At 40.6% G+C, this 17,426-nt stretch overlaps 1 protein-coding gene across 3 annotated transcripts in view; it reads right to left on the bottom strand.

The window, feature by feature from the left end:
• Positions 1 to 17,426, bottom strand: part of LOC139967830 (uncharacterized) — a 43,617-nt gene that overhangs the window by 11,233 nt on the left and 14,958 nt on the right. For 2 of the 3 annotated variants that reach the window (XM_071971953.1, XM_071971951.1), the window contains 10 exons: positions 13,490 to 13,683; positions 12,265 to 12,759; positions 11,088 to 11,275; positions 10,592 to 10,657; positions 8,917 to 8,973; positions 7,258 to 7,325; positions 6,824 to 6,899; positions 5,823 to 6,016; positions 4,774 to 4,872; positions 3,622 to 3,702 (listed from right to left, as the gene is read on the bottom strand). In XM_071971953.1, the coding sequence (XP_071828054.1) occupies positions 3,622 to 3,702; positions 4,774 to 4,872; positions 5,823 to 6,016; positions 6,824 to 6,899; positions 7,258 to 7,325; positions 8,917 to 8,973; positions 10,592 to 10,657; positions 11,088 to 11,275; positions 12,265 to 12,759; positions 13,490 to 13,683 (1,518 nt within the window). The remainder of the gene's footprint in view (positions 1 to 3,621; positions 3,703 to 4,773; positions 4,873 to 5,822; positions 6,017 to 6,823; positions 6,900 to 7,257; positions 7,326 to 8,916; positions 8,974 to 10,591; positions 10,658 to 11,087; positions 11,276 to 12,264; positions 12,760 to 13,489; positions 13,684 to 17,426) is intronic. The other variant, XM_071971952.1, reaches the window with a different exon arrangement.

Genomic DNA, 17,426 nt, shown 5'->3' with positions numbered 1-17,426 from the left:
GGTTGCTTCCGATAGACTGTTCCCTACTACCAACCAGTCGTCTAGATATACGTAGAGGGTGACCCCTCTTTTTCTGAGGTAGGCGACTACTGCTCCCGCGACTCTCGTGAAGGTTCTGGGAGCCGTGGCTAGGCCGAATGGGAGCGCCCGGAACTGGTAGTCTTGTTCTGCGTACCGGAACGCTAGGAATCGTCGGTGTTCTTTGTGTATCAAGATGTGCAGGTAGGCGTCCCGTAAGTCTACGGTCGCCGCCCACATGCCCTTTCTGAGTAGGGGTAATATTAAGTTTAAGGTCTCTATACGGAAGTGTTTTGGTCTGATGTGTTTTGTGTTCAGGGGTTTTAGGTTTAGAATGGGACGCCAGGTGCCGTCCCGTTTTTTGGTCAGAAAAAAGGAGGACCGGAAGAGTATTCCCGTCTCTTCCGGAGCTCTTGTAATTGCCTGCTTGGCCAGCAGGGCCAGAATTTCCCCTTCTAGGGCTAAGCGTTTGACGGGGTCCGTGGGTGTGAGTGTCTGCCTTCCTCCGCCCCCGAAAGGTGGGCTGGAGGAGAATTCTATTTTGTACCCGTGTTTGACTGTGTCCAACACCCACTTGTCCCCGCCAATAAATTCCCATTGCTGGGAGAAGTTTGTTAGTCTCCCCCCCACCGGCGGAATGGCCGCGGTGAGGTGGGCACCCCTAGGGCTGGGCGGCGAACGCTGGTCGAGTGGAGGAGCGGTCACTGTCCCGTCTGGTCGACGTCGAGCCTCTGCCTCCTCTGGGGGCCCAGGGGCGGGTCGGACGGAAGGCTGCCCCCCGGCTTCGGCCTCTGAGAGCTCCTCTGCTCATAGATTTGGCGGGTGCTGCTCTCGTTCCCCTAGGTGCTCTGCTCTCCCTCGGGCGGAAGGGTCTGGTTCTCTGGGTAGGTGGGGGTCGGAATTCTGATTTGGCCAGAGTCTCCCTTCGGGCCACCTCTTCCTGCAGTTTCTTTTGGAAGCAGCCCACAAAGAGGTCTTCCCCGAGGATTGGTAGTTCCAGCATTCTGTCCTTCGCCTCCGTCAAAGGCCAATGGATGGCGGAGACGATGTTTTGTCTACGGGCCTTTACGGACCTGGTAGCGACCCTTGCAAATTGATCGTACGCGAGTCTGACGAGGGGGCCCAGCAGCAGGAGGAGCTGGCCCGCTTCGTCCCTGGATACTTGGCTGCTGTCCTCAGGGAGCTGTTGGTGGTGTCGCATGAGGACTTCGGCTGATAGCATTAGTACCGATGCGAACTTCATGCCCGAACGGGCTGCCATGTCCACCTCTACCAAAAGCTCTTCTAGCTTCCTCTGGTCCGGGGTCTTGAACACGTGTGTGGATGAGGCCCCTTGTTCGGCTTTTAATCTCTCCTTGGCCTCCTGGGGGATGGTTGGGCATCTAAATAGATCCTTCCAGGCCTCGTCAGGTACCCTGACCGCTCTATCTGCCCTGGCCGGGAAGGCCGTCCACTTGGTCTTGTTGGCAATGGCCTCAAATCTGTCATAACAGGTTGCGTCTACTGGTATGGTAGTTTTGGGCTTATATGACGCTTCGCCGGTCGCCGTCAATTTTGATACCCGGCCCGCCTTCTGCGGTTGCGTCTCGGGTTCCTCGAACCCCAGGTGTCGTCTGAATATGTCTGCCGCCCGTGTTATTAGCTCCTGTGGGAGGGCTCCTCCTGTCACGGGCGCTTCCTCCGGTTCGTAATTGTGACCAAAGCTGTCCTCCATAGGATCGTAGTCGAGAGGATCTGGATCTATGGGCTCCCCTTCGTCCTCCAAGCCGGAAAGATTCACCGACGCTCTGCAATCCAGAGCGTCCGGGTCCGGTTGCGGGGCCATGGTCGATACGGGTCTGGTAGGGCCCGGTGCCACGTCGGCTACCGTGGACGTCCTTTGCTCCAGCAGGGGCCGTAGCAGGCCGGTGAGTTTGGAAAGCCAAGCTGGTTCCTCTTCCTGACGCCGTCTCGGGGACCGGCGCCTCCTCTTGGATCTTCTGTATCCATCGTCGGAAGAGTCCGAGGACTCCTCGGAGATTGGAGAGTATCTCTTCCTCTCTCTCCGTCTTGGGGATCTTGTATGCGACCCCGATCTCTCCCTTCTGGGTCGGCGGGAGGACTCTCTCTCCCTACTTTCTCGGGCCGGGATCTCCGTCGGAACCCGCCTCTCCGGCTCCCTGTCCGGCTCCCTGGAACGGGACCGGCTCCGTCTCCGCGTCCCCTCGGTTGCTCTCTCTTTAGGACCCGAGCCTCCCACGGCGGGGGGCCCCGCTCTGCGGCCCGGACTGAGACGGAGTCTCCAGCCCGGCCGAGCTGTGCCTCTGCTTTGGAGGTCTTTTCTTGGCAGGAGCCTTGCCTTTGCTCCTGCCCTTCCCTCTGGCCGTAACTGATCCGGACGTAGCCGGGGCCGTTAGGGGAATTCTTTCTCTTTCTCTTTCCTCTCTCTCTACCTCTTTCTCTCCTTCGGCCCTCTCCTGGCCACTCTCCTCCACCTCTCTCTCTACTACTCCCTCCTCCTCTCTATCTCCCGTTATTCCTGGAACCTCCGGCGCCCCGATTGCGCTCGGGATCGAGTCCAGCCTTCCCTGGAGCTTGCTACGTAAGCCCTCAAGCCACAGGTCGATGTCCTGCCACTGAGCTGGTGTAAACTTAATACACACCAGGCAGGGGTCTCGTCGAGTGCAGGATCTGCATTTTGGACAAAGGTCGTGTTCGTCCCAGGCTCTGCCTGGGCAAAACAGAGAGCAGTTGATGCACTTCAATGGATTGCGTGACATGCTGAATAACCGGATTAAGGAAGATTACTTCTTAGTGATAAATGAACAACAATAGAAGCTTAACGTAAGAAGGGAGAACTAGGGAGGGAATTAGGCTTAGGTGGAGCGTAGCGTAACCTAGCAACGGTAAACAAGGTAACGCTACGGGGTGGCCTAACATGAAAATGCAAGCTGAAACGAAAATGAGAGAGCGAGAAATACATACGAAAAAGAGTGAATATAAGTGAGCAATATGAATCCCCAAAAGGGGGACGAGAGAAACTAATTGGGGGGAAGAAAGCTAGTAAACAAGCTAAGAAAACACAATAACAACAACACGCTTTAGCGTGGGGAGGAATAGGGCGGGAACCTAGGCAGTTTCGCGGAACTGCTAACCCCGCCGCAAACCAACCCGAGGAGGAAACGCACTACGAAAACAGTCCCCAAAACCCTCCCTTTTTGACAAAAAGGATACTTATCGGTCAGGAAAGGACTGTCAAACTTCTAAAGATCCGAAGCTAAAAAACTTCCGGCGATCGTCGAAGAAAACCAAGACAATTTTCCAAGGAAACTATCCACAAGAAAAATATGCGTGTAGGCACTTGGAATGGTAGAATGAAAAAGGAGGAGGGACCGGAAGGGGGGTCCGGTCATAGAGGGCGCACAGTGTTATTTATTTACCAGGACTTTATAGGCACGGTAGAATGAGGTGCTAAGGTTGTGAGGAGACAGGTAAGCGAGGAGCGAAGTAAATCCAGTGATGTCATGACCGCTGATTTCAAAAAAATGGATCCTTGATCATATTTTCAATACCATTATTTTGTAGCCCGATGTTAAGAAAAAAATACAAAGAAGAAATTATCACCTCTCTTCCAGCGTGTTCCAGAGCAATCCGTACTTTTGTTTCGATGGCTGCCTCTAGGTCTGCTTGTGAGTACCTCAATGGCTGATGGACAAGACAAAAAAATAAAAATTAATAGCTAAGAATGATTTCTCAGTCAAAAAATCTACAACAGCTGGTTGTACTTCAACTTTCAGGATATGTATTCACTTCCTGCAAGATCCATCCATTGTTTCACTCAAGTCACAAGTCCCACATTTAATAGATATTTCAGGACTCTCTTCTCCTCACTAAAAAATAAGTTAGGGATGACTTATATACTATATGCAAATTAAGATATGTCTAGGTATATCTTCTATCAAAGTGTTGTAGGCCAAGGATGTGAGTTTGATTTGATAATGAATAAACTTTCAACAATTATTTATAACGTTTGATGTGACACTGATGAAAGAATGCACCGCTTATTTGGCATTCATTTTATATTTGAGTAGGGAGAAGGGATGCTTGAAACATACCAAGCTGCTATGACAATGCTGTTAGGCCTTGACTAAACAGTTGCTTTGCTGTTAGGCCTAGACGAAACAGTTGCTTTGTTGTTAGGCCTAGACGAAACAGTTACTTTGACAAGGACAGAAATTTCTCTAAGTATGGATCTTCGTTGTGACAATTAGGAGAGATCATCCCATACTATCTTGATTTAATTTACTTTGAGGTAGCAAGAAGATCTTAGACCATAAACAGCCCTTTTAGGAGATGAAATCTAACAACAATCAAAAGATATTCAGCAACAGTAGTTGAAAGTCTGTTGAAAGTTACATAGCTTATAGCACCCTGTAATGGATCTCAAACAATCAAGTCACAATTTAGAACAAGTATAAATATTTGAATATATATCTGTATTCTGCTGCTGAGATGAAGAGCTGAATAGTTTTTAGTTCTGTGTGAGTCCACACTCATGCAGGTACAACAGATGGAAGACCTAGGAGTATGAAATTCAACTCAAATCTTTCATTCTCATGAATTAATTCTACATGTAACACTACTAAAGAGAGAATCCAAATTAACACTTCCATTTGCTGTCCAGTTGTAATCTACATTCACTAAACTAGGAAATGTTTCCTGGAAGGCACAATCCTCAATTAATGTGGTTCTCCAAGTGGTGTTACTCCTCCTTACCTGGACAATACCTTCTTCTGCTGCTTTGACAAATGGAGGAGATCCTTCTTGAGATTCTACTCCATCTACTTCTGTTTCTGGTTGTTTGTCTTCAGCCTCCTGGAATGACACAAGATGGAAGGTGATAGAAATTATGAATGAGCCATTTCGTTATTAAATTTTTTCTCCCTTTCTCCAGTACCAATTCTATGCAGAGACAAATAGAGTACCACCGATACAAATCCTAGTAGTGTATATTAATGTATTTAGAGCATCCCACATTACTACATACCATATCTAGACTTGGGATGGGATATGATACTATTACTGCTACTACATATCCCAAGCTAGGGTAATGAGGGGATATGACACTATTACTGCATATCCCAAGCTAGGGTAATGAGGGGATATGACACTATTACTACATATCCCAAGCTAGAGGAAATGAGGGGATATGATACTATTACTGCTACTACATATCCCAAGCTAGAGGAAATGAGGGGATATGATACTATTACTGCTACTACATATCCCAAGCTAGAGGAAATGAGGGGATATGATACTATTACTGCTACTACATATCCCAAGCTAGAGTAATGAGGGATATGATACTGTTACTACATATCCAAAGCTAGAGTAATGAGGGGATATGACACTATAACTACATATCCCAAGCTAGGGTCATGATGGGATATACTATAACTACTACTACATATCCCAAACTAGAGTAATGAGGGGATATGATACTATTCCTGCTACTACATATCCCAAGTGCAAATTTATAATGCTCAGTAGCACAAGACTTGCCAACCATTCTCATGCACAACACTTTTTTCAGACCAAAATTAATCATTAACAAAACAAATGCGAAAATTACATTCCGCATGAACCTTTATTGGTGTATGAATTTATGTTTACATCAATTATAGATAACAAAATGTCAAAAGGCCTGTGGTTATACTAAAGTATCCCTTAGGCCCACCAGTGAACCATGAGCTACTTTTCAGATAAAGTGGCTCCTAGTCCTGGAAATCTTCATTATGTATCCGACCTTGTCTATGTTAACTTACTGTCTCATCTCTTGAAGGACTGTAGGAGAGTAGTTTGTCAACACCTGATACCGTTTCCTGAGACGTTGGAGGTTGTGTCTCTTTGCCAACGGGGGCGGCAGATCTCCTTTGAGGAGGCGTCTGCATCTGTAGAAGATCCTCCCCTTCGAGGATCGTTGGGGGTACCGACGAAGCTGGAAGAGTAACCCCTTGTTCTGAAAGGGAAGATAGCCAGGGTTATCTTATCTACATTAGGCTGAATGATACCGATTTGTCTTGTCAATACACGGGGAGCTATTCTGTATCAACCTTAGTTTCGTTTGTAATGACAAAACTCTTGTTTCAAAGGAGCTTCCTCAATTGACCAATGAGAAAACAGAAGTTTAACAAGTTCTGTTGATCACTCCTTCTGTTTGAAGTAAACTCTATAATACTCAAGCACCAGGAAAGGGAGATTTTCAGCAATGACTCTGGACCTTGATGCTGTCCATGAAGAATTGCACAGCTGGTCAACATATTAGGCCTTGAATTATGTTTTGCAGCTATTTCTGATGGTCAAAGTGGGCATGAAAACGCTTTGGTATGTATCTCAAGGCTATTGTCTATAACTAGCAACAGAGAGGTTAAATAGCAACAGAAACACTAAACATATGTATGAAACCTATGACTATGTTTGCATCAGTATGTGTATAGTTTCCTCCAATTTCTACGAGCTCCTTGAAATGTCCTAAACGATCATTTTGATAATTCCAGGACCATCAAATTTCTAAAGCAAGTAGCTTCAGCCACCCTTTAGCTGGAACAAGATGCTACCATAGATCTGCAAACTTGCCAAATTTTTCAAGTGAAATATACCTGACGAAATTTGTTGAGACTCTTTGGAGTTTTTCAATATGATGAAGATTAACTATGAGTCCATGACTACATGGATATAATAAATGATGATTGTATAATGTATTTTTCTAAAGTTTTTTAAAAATAATAGCCATTGATAGAGATAAATATAAAAGCAGCAGACTCACTCTGTCCATTGAGGTCCTTCATGAGAGGATCAAACTTGACATAGAGTGACTGACGGGCAAGTGCTGATGCATGGAACTGAAAGTTGGAGGAAAAAAACATCACAAAGAAACATTAAAACAGATGATTAACATTTACTGGTATCTTCATAAAAAAGAGTGTTTTCTGCTTCTTATCAAGTCATGATAAAACTTGGATACTTTTCTTTCTGTTTTCCTTCACCAAACCTAGTTATTAATTTATTCGAAGTAATTTTTTTAAATTAATTTAATAATTTAATTAATATTTGTGCACCCCTACTCCCCTCCATCCTCATCCCCACCCCCCTCCCACCCCCCCAAAAAACAATTTGTTATTGTTGCCCTAACTTTCTAAGAACCTGTGCTAGTCTTTTGCAAGATTAAGGACCGAAAATGCGAGCTTAGAGAGAACTTACATCGTTTGAGTCACCCATCTTCTCCAAGAAGTCCATATCAAATGCTGCAGGATCGTCACTGGCAAACACTGAGGGAGAAAAAGAGTCAAAGTTTAATGCCTAAGTTTTACACTCTCAAATAAAGACTTTCTTTAGATCTTATCTGTTTCAATTCCGGTGAGTGCTTCGAGGGAACAAGTAAAACAGTATTATCTTCTAGCCAGACCTTTGTAAATCAGGTCTAGAGCCCTCTTTTTACTTTTAACCATCATGCAACATCAAGTCCAAACCTTGAGATCCTTGTAAGGAATTTCAGATAAAGTTTAGAGACAACAATGACTAATACAAAACCTCAATCCTGAGCTATGAAATCGTCAGCAATCTTATAACCACATGGCATTTGCCTTTGTCTCTTTTTCTTATCATTACATATTTATTCTCTAACTATTAAAATGGACTATTAACTTGCACTGAGATCAGCAAACATTGAAACAGACAAAATATTAAAAGTTTTAACACAGTTTGTTATATGAGAACACTGCCACCTTTTTTTTTTTATCAACATTGGCCCCATATATGCCACATACCAAAAGCCACATAATTGTCATTCAAGCTCCAAATTCAACAAGCATTTTGCTACAAGCCTCAAATATTCTTCCCAGCTGCTGCATTTGATTTTCTTACTTACAACTACAAGAAATAATTTGGACCCTCAGAACCAGCAGGAGAATACTTTAAAAAAATTCTAGCAAGTTTAAGCATGCCTTTTAATAAATTTGGGCCCATACTGATGATCTTTTAGCAATTTCCTTTATTGACCTCTAATTGACATCTGATGCTCTCAAAGATGACTTCAAGTCTGAATAATTCTCAGTTCAACTCGAGGCTAGATATCATTTCATAAATACATTCATTTCAAACAGAAATAACTCAAATTTGCATGACTTGTGAATGTCTCACACATTCAGTATGGCATGCAATCAAAGACGAGAACAAAGCTAAAATAATTTTTAATGCTTCCATTTTGAAGACATGCAAATTACAAACATCCATCCATCCACAACCCATCCCATTGAGAGCTTATCACAACTTTAAACTGTAATACTTCCAACGATACAGAAAAAAAACCCTGAGATAAGACACTTTGAGCTACATCTGATGAGATTTTATATTCATTACAGGAGCTTCTAGTTTTCAAATTGGTACATATAAATTATGGTTTAATCTTCACATACCAGTCCTCATTTAATTATTTTGATAATACAAAGCATTTACACAATCCCAGATCTAATCTGAAGGGGATTAATAGGTCAAAAGGTACAGTTCCATCTTCAGTGCAAACTTTAAGGACACATAGTAACCTGACAAAGAAAGGATACATAGCTACACAATCATAGACAAACTGGTATCCTAATCACAGATTATATATAAACGTACCAAGCAGAAATCACATTTACTGCAATATGTCACAGTCCAAAAGCTGACTTATAGCCTAAAACTATTCATTACCCCCCCCCCCCCCCTTATCACCCTGCCTACTCCTGTAATAGTACATCAAAACATTATTTATCACAGACATGATTCAAATCTAAAACGAACAAAATTTAAAAGAGAACAGACATAAGCCACAAATAGACATTACATGCAGCAGGACCAGACAAAACCATCCCTACAAAATACCTCTCTCAGCCCGACGAAATTCCATTTCGTCAGGACTTATTTGATTCCCACGACGACCTGAATTATGGCAAGATTTTCAATGAGAAATAATACAACCCAGTCAATGTTTGGCAGACTTTGATAGAAAGTTAAATAGCAGTGGCTTGAAATCTTACTGTCTTAAACACATCCTTTGCATGTCTCAATTACTTTATTGTTCAACGTCCTGTGCCCCTTACCTAACATACATTAGCCAGAGCCTTAAAACAAGAAACAATTTTTATCCTTTTAAAACTAATTCAGACACTGTTACATCAGCTGTACCTCTGAAACTGCATGATTTGAGAAAACCAGCAAAATATGAAGACTTCCATAACCAATAAGTTATTTGTTATTTTTGATAAGTGAAACTACTGCCTGCTGTTATACGTCAATGCACCCGACATGCAACAAAGATTACAGTGCCTGCCTTCCTCGTGAAGTCAGCCATAAATAAACACAGTCTGCCTAACATCCAATTACTGTTGTCGGTTTGAAGCATGTGCACAGTACAAATAAACCTGGCATGAGATGAGAGCGCCTGCTGTTTTTCCTTAGTTCAAAGAAGAACAGTTGGCACAAACTTAATTTTCTGATGTCTTAGATCATTTGAAAGTCCAACTGCTATATGAGGACTCTTTAGGCTGTCAGTCATACAACTGGATCAGTAACAGAAAGCTCAGTAGGAAGAACACAACAGACTTTACAGTGTCATTTATACTGTCTACCAAAGGACTATCCACATTAATGTCATTTATACTGTCTACCAAAGGACTATCCACATTAATGTATTTTATACTTTTTGCAAATAGACTATCCAAATTTATGTCATTTATACTGTCTGCCAAAGGACTATCCACATTAATGTCATTTATACTGTTTGCCAAAGGACTATCCAAATTAATGTCATTTATACTGTCTGCCAAAGGACTATCCACATTAATGTATTTTATACTTTTTGCAAATAGACTATCCAAATTTATGTCATTTATACTGTCTGCCAAAGGACTATCCACATTAATGTCATTTATACTGTTTGCCAAAGGACTATCCAAATTAATGTCATTTATACTGTCTGCCAAAGGACTATCCACATTAATGTATTTTATACTTTTTGCAAATAGACTATCCAAATTTATGTCATTTATACTGTCTGCCAAAGGACTATCCACATTAATGTCATTTATACTGTTTGCCAAAGGACTATCCAAATTAATGTCATTTATACTGTCTGCCAAAGGACTATCCACATTAATGTATTTTATACTTTTTGCAAATAGACTATCCAAATTTATGTCATTTATACTGTCTGCCAAAGGACTATCCACATTAATGTCATTTATACTGTTTGCCAAAGGACTATCCAAATTAATGTCATTTATACTGTCTGCCAAAGGACTATCCACATTAATGTCATTTATACTGTCTGCCAAAGGACTATCCACATTAATGTAATTTATAATGTCTGCCAAAGGACTATCCACATTAATGTCATTTATACTGTCTGCCAAAGGACTATCCACATTAATGTAATTTATACTGCCTGCCAAAGGACTAGTCACATAGGTTCAAGACAGTTTTCCACATTAGCACAATCTAGTCTATGTGGTAAGGTCTCTTACAATAAAGAAGTTCTACTACTCTCGATGAGTATTACCTTCTGTTCCGGGCCTGAATTCATCTTCCGTAATAACTGGAATATCATCGTCACCAACTGGCCCATCTGAAAAGGAAAATATTAACATGAGAAGAGAGAGAGATGCATATGCATATGTTTTTTTATGTTATCTTTATGAATGCACATGCCAGCACTGATAACCTGGTAAAAGTAGTTCTTCAAGGTGATATTACAGAGGCTAAAGGCCTGAAATTTCAAATACTTAGTCAGATCACTTGCAACAATTACCCCTGTGAAGAAGTCCAAACAACAGCTAGCTTCTTCACAGCACACACACTTACTACCATATCAAAGTTTATTTTTGGAAGAATCCTGTCTTAGCATGGCTAATGAATAAAAGTGAGAAGAGAAGTGGTTTTTTCCACAACCTGTAATTTTTTTTAAATATCAGTCTTGTTCATGAGAAGACTTTTCATATCTAATTCAAGACAACTGTTGTTTTCTGAGATATATATATATGTATATGAAATCATACTTGTTGGCAAATCTTGTTGGTCTCCAACTACCATGTCTTCCCTGTTCATGTTCACATCTTGCGTAGAAGGAATGTCACCGCTGCTTAAATCTATGGGGGCTTCTTCTTTTACTTCTTCTGTTTCTACAATCTCTTTCTTTGGTGATGGCTTCTTGGTAACTTTCCTTGGACCCTTTAATTTGGTAGGCCTGATAAATAATAAAATGTGCATTAAATGTTATTAGTATGCAGAAGAGCAGATGGAAGTTTGACAGTTACCTTCCAGGACCCCTCTTGTCTTGTGAGAATGAAGGGCAATGCAGTTTTGTAATCTATAGGTAAGTATCATAAGTATAGATACCCTTGTGTTGACAAGACAACTAACAGCACTGGTTTTAAGTCAGATAACAAAAACATGACTTTAATATACACCATCAGTTGTCCCAATGTGACCAAGAAAATTTAACATATTCGATATGAAGATACTAAAGGAGAACATAATGTTCTGACTGATTAATTACAATTTTGGAAAAAAATGCTGCTGTGTCAAGAAAGGCATAAATTGTAGGACTAACATAGTGTGGTACTCAGAACACTACATTAGGTATAGTATATAGAGCTCTACAATCAGTATGGTGTACAGGGGTCTACATGAAGTACGGTGTACAGGGGTCTACACTAAGTATAGTGAACAGGGGTCTACATGAAGTACGGTGGACAGGGGTCTACACTAAGGATGGTGTACAGGGGTCTACACTAAGTATGGTGTTCAGGGGTCTACACTAAGTATGGTGTACAGGGGTCTACATTAAGTACGGTGTACAGGGGTCTACACTAAGTATGGTGTTCAGGGATCTACACTAAGTATGTTGTACAGTGCTCTACAATCAGTATGGTGTAAGGGGTCTACATTAAGCATGTTGCACAGCGCTCTACAATAAGCATGGTGTACAAGGGTCTACATTAAGCATGTTGTATAGTGGTCTGCAATAAGTATGGTGTACAGGGGTCTACATTAGGCATGTTTACAGCGCTCTACAATCAGTATGGTGTACAAGGGTCTACGTTAAGCATGTTGTACAGCACTCTACAATAAATATGGTGTCAGTATGGTCTACATTAAGTCTGGTGTCCAGTAGATGACAATGATGTCCCTAGAGGAGGAGACAGGTAAGTAAGATACGTTTCTTTATCTCACTTTTTATTTCCAGGTGATCTCTTTTTTGGCTTCTTTTCTTCTGTGGATTGCTCAGGCGGAGATGCAGACTTGACTTCATCTTTCTTTTCCTCTTCACTGTTGTTGGCGGGTTCTGCCTCTTGCTTTGTTTCCACCTTGGTTTCACTGTCCATGGCATTAGCATTCATATCAGCAGCTTGCCTCGGTGGTGAGTTCTGTACCGTGGTCTTTGATGCGAACGGGTTCATTTTAGCTAAGTCTTCGTCGCTTAGTTCGTATATACTTTTCCCAGAGGTTTTCACCGGGGGTGAATTTGTTATTCCTTTCGCTGAGGATGAAAAAGGATCCATTCTAGCCAGTTCCTCGTCTGTCATCTCGTAAATGCTCTTCTTCTCCTTCTTCGGAATGGGCATCTCCTCCGACATGGTTCTTGGATGATTCGAGGGTGCCTCGCTTGGTGGTGAATCAGGTCTGTCAGCCTCTCCTACGGTGGGAGGATCTGTTACAGTCTTAGCACTGTAAGAAAAACAGGTGCAAAAATCGAAACAGTATGACAAAACTAAACAGAGTATCCATCAAGTTCTGTTTACAGAGGGGATGACAGCTTTCGACGTTTTAGAAAACATGCTATGTTATCTAGACCAAACGGAAACTAAATCTAAATTGAAGCCTCTTTCTTGTTTTCATTATTCTTATCGACTCTCTTTGAAGTTCTTTATGTGTGAGAAATCAGAAGAAAACAAAATACTGTACTAATAACATTCTCACATACTTTAAAACTATCATGTTCTGAATTTAATCTGAATTTAATGAGCTGTTAATGTAAACGACCAAACCCCTTTGATTAAAAGCCTAGACTCATTCATCTACTTTGACAACGTCAGTCAAGATGAGTTTCCTTTCAAGTTTCAAACATCTGCTTTGCCTCATTAAAGCCTAGATGCATATAGGGCCATGTGAACAGCGAAGCATTGAATCCCAATTATGCTCTCCATTACAAACTACTAACTAGTTACACTTATCCTGAATGACTTAAATCTTCTCTTTCCTGATTGGTTGGTTGCCTACAAGATAGATCTATAAGCTTTCCCTCAAACTGAGACCATTTACAAAGGGTGAGCAACTCAGGCTCGATACAGAGATCATGAGCAGCCCTGAGCTATAATTCTTAAAGCCCCCCCCCCAACCCATAGGTAAAACACAGCACTAAATGTTGACATATTCCAGAGATTTTCGTCACACTCACATTAAAGGTATGTGATTAATCAAATCCTCCAGAAAGCCTTCTACGACTTCTACCAGTTGCTCGTGCTCAGTTTTGAAGATGACCTCTGCACGCTCTGACCAATTTTCTTTCTCGTCTAGCTCCCTCACTGCTTCATAGGCAGTTACCTTTGCGGGAGGAAACTTTGGCGTGAGAATGGGAGTCTGAAAGGTTACCTGGATTGAAATATAAAATTCAATAACTGCATAAATATTCAGAGGATGAAAATTGCAAACATTCTCATAGCTTTTAATACTTTATTACAAAGATGCTTGCTTGCTTCACAAGGTCCGTTCCTAAAGTGCAGATTTCAGGAAGATTTATCGTAGTACGGTTCAGAGGGCTCAATTCAGGAGAATAGCAGCTAATGTTAATTCCGTTTCCACGAAAGATTTAACGAGTAATGAGCAATACGTGTACTTACTGCCACTGGTTTGGATATATGCTACACATCTCTGTAAAGATATTTCCTGAACGTTACCTTTCCAGAACTTAGCAAGCTTTTGGCAACATACAACACATAACTAGTTCAAAGTTGTCTTTTATTGAGAAGTTGTTGCCAAGACATATACTGTATAGCAGACTGTAAAAAATTAACCAATAATCCTTTCTACTATACTGTAGTTTCAACAGGAAGTACTTAAGACAAACCATATACTATACAGTTTATACATAGATACACAGTATATTAAGGAAACTCAGCCATGAATATAGCACTAATTGAAAAAGTCTCTACATTCAAGAAGACATAAACAATTTAAGCAAAATTATAAAACATGTTTGTTACAGATGATGCAAAGGCATGCCAACTGGAGATTAGGACATTTAAAGAAAAATATTAAATATAATTGAAAAATAAATGCAAAAACAAAAGCTGTCAAAGGAAATGTTCATGCTGGTAAAATAACGGTGAGCGACACAACACATTGTCAAGGTCCGCATGAATTACAATAATTAAAAAACTAAATAAAATGATTAAGAATTTGATAATTTGAACAAACAAATTGTAAGTTTACAGTATATGAAGAATTTGCTTAGTTAAAACTGATTTATTCAAGCCATGTTTCTGAAACTAAATCTGTAAGTTCTTGGAAATATGTAAAAGAAAAGCGTTGATAAGGAAGTAGTTGTTTTAACTCTGTAACAAGCTCATAAATCTCACAGACCGAGTGACATACTGTAATATCACGTACATGCATTTAGACATGTCATCTTTCTTGAAGTTCTGACAAAATTAGTTGAAAATACACAAAAACAAAATTTCAAACCATATTTATATAAATTTAGAAAGTATTCATGAAATTGAAACAGTTTATTAAGTGAAGCACAGTAGTTCCAATAACTTTATACATATGATGAAGTATGCTCAGTCATGTACTATAATAAAGAGACAGTTTAAACAGGTGAATGACCTTTGGTATATATAACAACAAAACCACCACAATTCTGAAAGGTTGCCTTCTGATGAGAATAAAACCTGATGGGAAACTGACTGTATATATGGCTATTTTCCAGAATTCATGGGCCAAACATCAAGTTACATGTTCCACACAATGTCCAACAAATTTCAGCCAAGTACTGTTCTCCTGTTTAAATCATGCAAGGTAAATACATAAGTATTGATGCTAAGTTGAGGTCTTCAACTCCCAGTGTAGAATCATTTTATCCCTCCTTTGAAGTGTCACAAACTCTGCGACCAGAATAGATTTTTAAATTTCAAGCAGTAATACTGAGCCAGGCTGGTCAGTAATACTGTACATACCTAAAGATTCTTCAGGTACATGGTACGATGTCTGCAGGACAAACAGTGACACCTACATAGATTTAGTTTAACCATGTTGTGGCTCTATTACTACAGTAGTATATACATACTTGATGTTTAAACTACAAAATTATCCACAAGTCAGGAATGAACTGTTTACTAGTTTACTTGAAAATCACCAACCAATGAGAGTGAAAGCAGGTTCTGGTAAGGCGCAATAGCCAAACACTATTAAAACGGTCTACAGATTCTGTGAACTAATTAATGTATTTATAACATCATACCTCAATAACCACGTTCCACAGTTCCTGTGCCTACATTAACTGACATTAACTGACAGTAATTTGAGTAAATTGGCTCTACTTCCTTAATGGGAATCTTGAACTGCACAGTAAATGCCTTGCGACAGGTCTGCGATAGCAATGAATTTGGATTTCATTCGGGCTGCAAGTTTAAACAACCAATCCTATAATATATATATCAGGCAAGCACTCTCCGTTCAACGTACACGCTGAATTACTTAATGTACAGCCGGATACAGGTGTAGGCTAGGCTAGGTACAGCACATACAATTGCACAGACCTTCCACACTCTACTACACACCCTCCTACGGTGTACAGTGCTAACAACTACTATTACTCACCGGTACTTTGCCCGAGCCATAAAATCAAAAATATCTAGTTCCATGCTGAACCTCAATCAGTGCATGAAGAGATGAACGCAACGTACACACTGATGTATAGCACTGATGAAGCTCTAGCAGAGACTGCAGAAGTACTAAAATTAAACAGCTGACGGAGATGGAAAGCATCCCCCAGCTTACCTGACGTCGTGATCAATAAATTTCACTCATATCGCATCAAGTATAAACACTACGTAATGACAAGATATATATTGCAATGAATGTAGTCAACAGTAGTGTACAAGGAAACACACTCAAGAATGTCCACGAGAAAAAGTCAATATTACAAAATTAGCAGTAGGTAATCGCTGTGACCATCTGATATTGATTTTCCAGACATTTTAAGGATACCATCCGGTGACAACGTAAACAATTAACATGATGTGTGACTACGTCATTTTTTATGTTCTTGAATGAGTGGGTGGAAAGCACATGTATGTATGTACAGTATGTATGTTTATTTGTGAGCCTACTGTATCTTTCTTTTCTTTGGTGAGGAGGTAAGGGAGGATGGGAGTGGAGGGGAAGGAGGATGATAGGGTGGCAGAGGAGAGAGGATTACAAGATTGCACTTTTGTGGTAACGTTTGAGAAGCAAGGAAGGAAGGGAGGGGCAGGGACATGAAATGAGAAGAAACAAGATGGTAACTGAATGAGGGAAATAAATTGATGACAAACTCTTATTTAAAAGTAGATATTTTCACTGCCAATTTTAGTTGAAAGTGTATCGTTACTGAAATCAACTTTGTGTTGCATGGCAAAATAGTATATTTTAGCAGATAGATGTTGTTTAAAGACAAGTGGAAAAGGATAAAAAGGGGATGGGTTGGAAGATTAAAAATGCTAAGAGTAAAAGTTGACATTTCTGACGTAGCATAATTAAGATTAAATGTGCATTTTAACCTTGTAGACCAAATCAATACTCTCTGTAGTCTGCAATCATTTAATCAAATGTCAATCCAAAACATCCTCCTACATATTCCATATTTGATCAAAGGAAACGGAAGAAATAAAGCAAACTATATTCCTTCTATTAACATGTACGTGATATACAGTGCGTGTACATGATATACAGGGTGTACAAGATATAGTGTACATGTACATGATAAACAGTGTGTACAAGAAATAGTGTACATGATATACAGTGCGTGTACATGATATACAGTGCGTGTGTATGTGATATACAGTATGTGTACGTGATATACAGTATGTGTACATGATATTATAGTGTGTGCACGTGATAGACAGTGTGTGTACATGATATACAGTGTGTACATGGTATACAGTGTGTACATGATATATTGTGTGTGTACGTGGTATATAGTGTGTGTACGTGATATACAGTGCGTGTACATGATATACAGTGCGTGTACATGATATACTGTGTATACATGATATGTGTGTGTGTGTGTATGTGATATTCAGTATGTGTACATGATATTATAGTGTGTGCACGTGATAGACAGTGTGTGTACA

This window comes from Apostichopus japonicus, chromosome 5 (assembly GCF_037975245.1).
Source record: "Apostichopus japonicus isolate 1M-3 chromosome 5, ASM3797524v1, whole genome shotgun sequence".
NCBI lineage: Eukaryota > Metazoa > Echinodermata > Holothuroidea > Aspidochirotida > Stichopodidae > Apostichopus > Apostichopus japonicus.
The sequence above is the reverse complement of the archived record's forward strand: the minus strand, read 5'-3'. Positions and strand labels throughout refer to the sequence as shown.